The sequence below is a fragment of the Rhagoletis zephyria genome, unplaced genomic scaffold (assembly GCF_001687245.7).
Source record: "Rhagoletis zephyria isolate East Lansing unplaced genomic scaffold, Rhagoletis_zephyria_1.1 Rzeph_scaffold_03622, whole genome shotgun sequence".
NCBI classification, from domain to species: Eukaryota; Metazoa; Arthropoda; class Insecta; order Diptera; family Tephritidae; genus Rhagoletis; species Rhagoletis zephyria.
In genome coordinates this window covers 26,225-33,075 of record NW_016160705.1, presented here as the reverse complement: position 1 = coordinate 33,075, position 6,851 = coordinate 26,225, and the positions used below count along the sequence as shown (strand labels likewise).

Genomic DNA, 6,851 nt, shown 5'->3' with positions numbered 1-6,851 from the left:
TTGCCCTGCATTACTGTTAGCTCGGAGGAGTGCTCCCCACAGCCAGAGCGCTGCTGTTCTCCCACTGTACACGCGTGTGTCAATATGGCTGTGTGCGCTGCGCCACATAGAGTCCATGCTGTTGTCCCTCTGCGTGTGTGTTTGTGTGGGTTTAGTTGCCTGCTTGACTAGCTGTTTTTGTTTGTCCGTCGCCGTAACTAGTCGTCGTCGTTGTTGTCTCCACCATCATCTCTTCGTGTTCGTTCGCACACAAACAAACAAACACGCACGCTTTCGCACGCATACACACTCAAAAGTACTCTGTGCACTGACAGCAAGCAGCAGTAGTAAAATGGTGTATTAGTAGGAGCAGCAGGCATGATGGCAGCACTAGCGGCGCGCTGGTAAAATTTTCAACGAGCCAACGGACTCACAACGAGCAAAATTTGTAATCAGTTCTCTTTGAAACGTTAAGCGGTAAACATGGTTTTCGGATATAGCGGCGCTTACGTGAAAGTTTCTTGTTTTTAAGTAAAAGTTGTTATTTGAATAAGTACCATTCCTCGCCACGTCGCGCATCTTCAGCCAGCAAATCGAGCTATAATACACGAACACAACACGTTTTTGTATTGAAGTTGAACTACTACGAGTAGTTATTAACTGTGTGGCCCGTTGGCGAAGAAGTGGTTTATGTGTTTTTTTGTTTTGTCGTTCGTTTGAAATATTGCGCGCTGCTGCTGTTTACCACCGTTTGAGATCGTTTAAACTGAAAAGTTTCGAAATTCGAAAAAAATAGAATTTCAAAGAGGCAAAAGAGTTAGTGAAACACTAAAGTTGTACCAGCTAAAAAACATGTAATAAAACAAATTAACGAATTTATTTAAAGCAAACGCCGCCGAGTGCCGATAAAGAATTATTGAACACGTAAGAAAAGCGCAAAAAGCAAAGAAGTGCAAGCAGTGCATTTGAAGCAAAATACAAGTTGGTAGCACTAAAAATAAATCTGTGTGCCACAGCGCATTTGCCGCAAGTGTGAAAAAGATCGCTTCGCTCGCATCTACCACCAAGGATTACGGTTTGCGCGTTTGACTTAAGCGATACTAATAATAAAAAAAAACAGCAAAAGAAAACTGTCCAAAAAAGTTCAAGACCCCCTGTGACTTTGCAAAGAAAAAAAAAACGCATATTTAAGGTCCAAAAAAATATGTTCTTCAAAAGATAGTGAAAAGCGCTTCGTGTGCCATGTTGCAAATATGCCATGAGCAGTTACCAAGTGTATGCATCAAAATTTGTTGTTAAGTGCAAAATAAAGCAATTAATTGCAATTAAAAAGTAAAATCAAACAAATCGAAAGTAGCACAGTTGTGCGAGCGGCTTTTGCAGTCCTCAGAGCAACAGCCAGCAGCACCACGAAACCAATCACCAACCGAATTCAAATTGTACCCCACAATAGACGCAACACTTACCACTTATACACATTACCACAATGCGTTCTTCCTCCTTCATCACCTCCAACACATTAGCTGTCTGGACGACGGCGGCGACAACGACAACGATACGCTGCCGCCAGCTTATGTTCCTGTTCATCATTGTCAGCAGTCTGACCAGCAGCTATACGCATGCCCAGCAATGCTCCTGGGAGTTCGTGCGCACCACACTCGATATCAAGTGTAATTTGCGCGCCATCGAACCGCTGGTACCGCTCGATCTGCAAGTAGCCGAAACTGCCAATCGGCTAGAGATACAATGCTCTGGCGATCTACTCTACGCCAGCGAATTGCCGGCAAATGCCTTTGCGCGCCTACAAAAGCTCGCTGAACTGCAATTGGATGCATGTAAAATGCAACGCATCGCTGCCAACACTTTCGATGGCCTCATGTCGCTGAAGCGTCTCACCGTGCAGACACATAATTCTGTCTGGGGACCAGGCAAATCGCTCGAAATCTTGTCTGGCTCATTTGCCGGTCTGCGCGAATTAACCGAGTTGAATTTGAGCGACAACAATATACGCCAACTGCCCGAGGGTGTTTGGTGTACCATGCAGAATTTGCAAGTGTTGAATTTGACGGCAAATCGCATACGTTCCGCTGAGAACTTGGGCTTCTCGGAGAAGATGTGCACGCTGAATGGCGCCAGTGGTGGCGCCGAATTGCAAGTCTTGGATGTTTCGCACAATGAGTTGCGCGCCCTGCCCGATGTGTGGGGTGCGTCGCGTTTACGCCGCCTACAGCAATTGAATTTACAGCATAACAACATTACCACATTTGCACCGAATGCGTTGGCCGGGTTGAGTTCATTGCGCATACTAAATTTGTCCTACAATCATTTGGAGACGCTGCCTGCCGATGCGTTTGCCGGCAATAAGGAATTGCGAGAAATTCACCTGCAAGGCAATGAATTGTATGATTTGCCGAAGGGTTTGCTGCATCGTTTGGAACAACTGCTTGTACTGGATCTGAGCGCCAATCAGTTGACAAGCCATCACATTGACAACAACACCTTCGCCGGGCTCATCCGCTTGATCGTGCTGAATTTATCTAACAATGCACTTACACGAGTGGGCGCTAAGACCTTCAAGGAGCTCTATTTTCTGCAAATACTTGACATGCGCAATAATTCGATTGGACACATAGAAGAGGGCGCATTTCTGCCGCTTTATAATCTACACACACTGAATCTCGCCGAAAACCGCTTGCATACGTTGGACAATAAGATCTTCAACGGCCTGTTTGTGCTGACAAAGTTAACGCTGAACAACAATCTGATCAGCATTGTCGAGACACAAGCATTCCGCAACTGCTCCGATTTGAAGGAGCTGGACCTCAGCTCCAATCAGCTGGTTGAGGTGCCAGAGGCTGTGCAGGACCTGACAATGTTGAAAACACTCGATATGGGTGAGAATCAAATCTCCGAATTCAAAAATGGCACATTTAAGAATTTGAGTCAGCTGACTGGCTTGCGCTTGATCGACAATCGCATTGGCAATATCACGCTCGGCATGTTCACCGATCTACCACGCTTGACCGTGCTCAATCTGGCTAAGAATCGCATACAGACCATCGAACGCGGCTCCTTCGACAAGAATAATGAAATCGAAGCCATACGCCTGGATAAGAACTTCCTTACCGACATCAATGGCATCTTCGCTACGCTTGCCTCCTTGCTGTGGCTCAATCTCTCCGAGAATCACTTGGTTTGGTTTGATTACGCTTTCATCCCATCGAATCTCAAGTGGCTCGACATACACGGCAACTACATAGAGGCGCTGGGCAACTATTATAAACTGCAAGAGGAAATTCGCGTTACCACACTAGACGCCAGTCATAATCGCATCACTGAAATCGGAGCTATGTCAGTGCCAAACTCGATCGAGCTACTCTTCATCAACAACAATATCATCAACCAAATACAAGCTAACACTTTCGTGGATAAGACACGCTTAGCGCGCGTGGATCTCTACGCCAACGTGCTTTCGAAGATTACACTAAATTCGTTACGCGTCGCCCCAGTCGCCACTGATAAACCGGTGCCGGAGTTTTATCTGGGCGGTAATCCCTTCGAGTGCGACTGCTCAATGGAATGGCTGCAACGGATTAACAACCTTACCACCCGCCAGCATCCACGCATTGTCGATCTCGGCAACATTGAATGCTTGATGCCGCACAGTCGGAATGCGCCCATACGTCAACTGGCTGCGCTCAGCAGCAGCGATTTTGTCTGCAAATATGACTCCCACTGTCCAGCGACGTGCCACTGCTGTGATTTCGAACAGTGCGACTGCGAAATGGTCTGCCCTGACAATTGTACCTGTTTCCGTGACGCTACCTGGTCGACAAACATTGTAGACTGTGGGAAACAGAATCGCATTAATCTACCCGCACGCATACCTGTCGACGTCACCGACCTCTACTTGGATGGCAACAACTTGCCTGTGCTGGACGCACAAGTGTTTGCGGGCAAACGTAATTTACGTGCGCTCTACCTGAACGCCTCAAATGTTATGTCCGTGCAGAATGGCACCTTCGACGAGCTGAACATGGTGCGCACACTGCATTTGGAAAATAACAAATTGCAAACGCTTGAGGGCCATGAATTCCGTCAGTTGTCACTGTTGCGCGAGCTGTACCTGCACAACAATCTCTTGACCCACATCTCGAATGCCACATTCGCGCCGCTAGTGTCGCTAAAGGTGTTGCGCCTCGATAATAATCGCATGACGGCTATGCCAATTGCGCAGCTGGCCAATCTGCAGTACCGCAACAATTTGCAGGGTCTGACAATTGGACGCAACGCGTGGTCGTGCCGTTGCCAATTCTTGCAGGAGTTGGCGCAATTCGTGGCGGACAATGCGATAGTGATACGTGACGCACAGGATATCTACTGTGTGGATGCGGGTGTTAAACGTGAACTCGATTTGCTCACGTCGGGCGGCGTTGATTGCAGTGAGCTGCTGGAAAGTGCCAGCAATATGGCATCGCAAGACATCGCTGGCGGCTATGTGCCATTGCTCGCCGCAGTGCTAGTGCTGATCTTTCTCATCGTCGTGTTAATCATCGTTTTCGTCTTCCGCGAATCTGTGCGGGTCTGGCTATTTGCGCACTATGGCGTGCGTGTATGTGAACCACGTTTTGAGGACGCCGGCAAGTTGTACGATGCGATTATTCTACACTCTGCAAAAGATTACGAATTTGTTTGCCGCAATATCGCCGCAGAATTGGAACACGGCCGACCACCATTCCGACTGTGCATTCAACAGCGCGATCTGCCACCAGAAGCAAGCCATTTGCAAATCGTCGAAGCTGCGCGCGCATCACGTAAAATCATATTAGTGCTCACACGTAATCTGCTGTCCACCGAGTGGAATCGACTCGAATTCCGTAATGCATTCCATGAGGCGCTGCGTGGCCTCGCACAAAAGCTGGTGATCATCGAGGAGACGAACGTGTCCACCGAAGCTGAAGAGGTGCCTGAACTTGCGCCCTATCTGAAATCAGTGCCCTCCAATCGGCTTCTCACCTGCGATCGCTACTTCTGGGAGAAGTTGCGCTATGCCATACCAATTGAGCTATCACCACGCGGCAACAACTACACATTAGACCATCATGAGCGTTTCAAGCAACCCGTCTCACCAGGTATGATCTTCCGTCAAGCGCCCCCACCGCCCGCCTATTACCAAGAAGACATGGAAGCTAACTACTCATCGGCAACCACGGCCACGCCTTCGCCACGCCCCAGTCGCCATGGCGCACGCATTGTCGATGCGATACCCATGCGTCCGCCATCCGAGCACATCTACCACAGCATTGAGTCCGAGTATAGCGCTTACGATCCACAAGAAGCGCTTTCCATGATACCGAATGGCGGCAGTGCGGCCACATTCATGCAACATCACCCCCACCAGCCACATCATCCCTTGCAACATGCGCAACAACAGCAATTGCTCGCGCCCAATAGCTACCGCGTACACCACCATTCACAGCAGAACNAGGCAGTGCGGCCACATTCATGCAACATCACCCCCACCAGCCACATCATCCCTTGCAACATGCGCAACAACAACAATTGCTCGCGCCCAATAGCTACCGCGTACACCACCATTCACAGCAGAACAACCCTCGCGCCAGTGCGGCTGGCCATCATGCGATGGTCATGCAATTGCAACAGCAGCAACAACAACAGCAGTGGCGGCCATCGATGTGTGTGACGCAAGTACCGCCAACGAATTTATTATCCGGCACAATGACGACGACGATGACCAATCAACAACAGGCCGCGGCGACAGCTCCCATACATTTGCGCACCGGCAGCAATTTGAGTCAGGCGAGCACGAGCACACAATCAACATCCGCGGCTGCGCAAACGCCCCAACCGCAAGCATCAACTTCCGCTGCGGCGGCGGCGGCGGCGGCAGCTGCAGCTGCTAAGACGGACAATGGCAGTGGCTCAGGTGCGACGACGACAATTGCAACTGAGGGCAATGCCAATGCAATGGCAGGGAGCTCAAGCGCGGCGAATAAGAACAATGGACAGGCGTTTTTGGTATAATGAACGGCACAAAAGCAAAAGCAACAACAGCAACATAACAAACAACAGGAACTGCGAGTGCAAGAACAACAAAAGCAACAACAACAACGAGCGCAAATGCAGCAAAGCACACGCAAAAGGGGCATAAAACTTGATGAACTAGTTGTTGTTGTCGAGCGTTTAACGTGAGTTGAATGCGCTTGCCGGCCAGCGCAATTGAAGTGCTATTGTCATATTGCTTGCTAACTGCTGGCTAGTTGTTGCTGCACGCTTTGTTTTTCGTGGCCTGCCACCATACACTGCCACGGCCGCGGCCAGAGCCACCGTCGCTAACCACCAACCACCAACTATCACTTCCATTTGCCACACTATGTACGTATTTACCATAAGTATGTATAGAGTTCTGACTGAGGCAGCTTTGCAAGCCATTCACGATGATGATGACGACGACGCGTACGAAGCGAATGCCGCCATTTTAAGCGGACCAACGCGCAAGCGAAAAAGAACTAAGCAACTTTTATTGTAATATAAAAAAGTTATGTTTATGCAGTAGGAAAACAAAACAAAAGAAAACATATGTTCATCGACACGCGAATAAGCATACACACATACCTACATATATATATATACACATAGAAACACAAAAGAAGAGAGTCATGCGGCGTGAAACATAGCTAGTTACTACATGAATTAGCCATGCCATCACACACACACACACACACACAGAAGCACATCGCGCGCACAAAGCGAAGCTGAAAGCAGAAACGCGTACGGCGCCGCAAAGGTTTTCGATGTGAGAAGCAAAAGACTTTCCATAGGAGTTAAAAATAAAAAAAAAATTATATAAA

The 6,851-nt window shown here is 48.6% G+C and overlaps 1 protein-coding gene across 2 annotated transcripts; it reads left to right on the top strand.

Annotated features, from left to right (window-relative positions):
- The first annotated feature begins 361 nt into the window (after positions 1 to 361).
- On the top strand, positions 362 to 6,468 carry 18w (18 wheeler). 2 transcript variants are annotated; one of them, XM_017624443.1, is made up of 2 exons: positions 362 to 5,342; positions 5,468 to 6,468. In XM_017624443.1, exons 1-2 carry the CDS (start codon positions 1,466 to 1,468, stop codon positions 6,022 to 6,024), a joined length of 4,434 nt encoding a protein of 1,477 aa, XP_017479932.1. In that variant the 5' UTR covers positions 362 to 1,465; the 3' UTR covers positions 6,025 to 6,468. The 2 variants fall into 2 exon arrangements, with proteins under 2 accessions (XP_017479932.1, XP_017479931.1); XM_017624442.1 differs by having other exon boundaries at positions 362 to 5,449; positions 5,575 to 6,468.
- Positions 6,469 to 6,851: the final 383 nt, after the last annotated feature.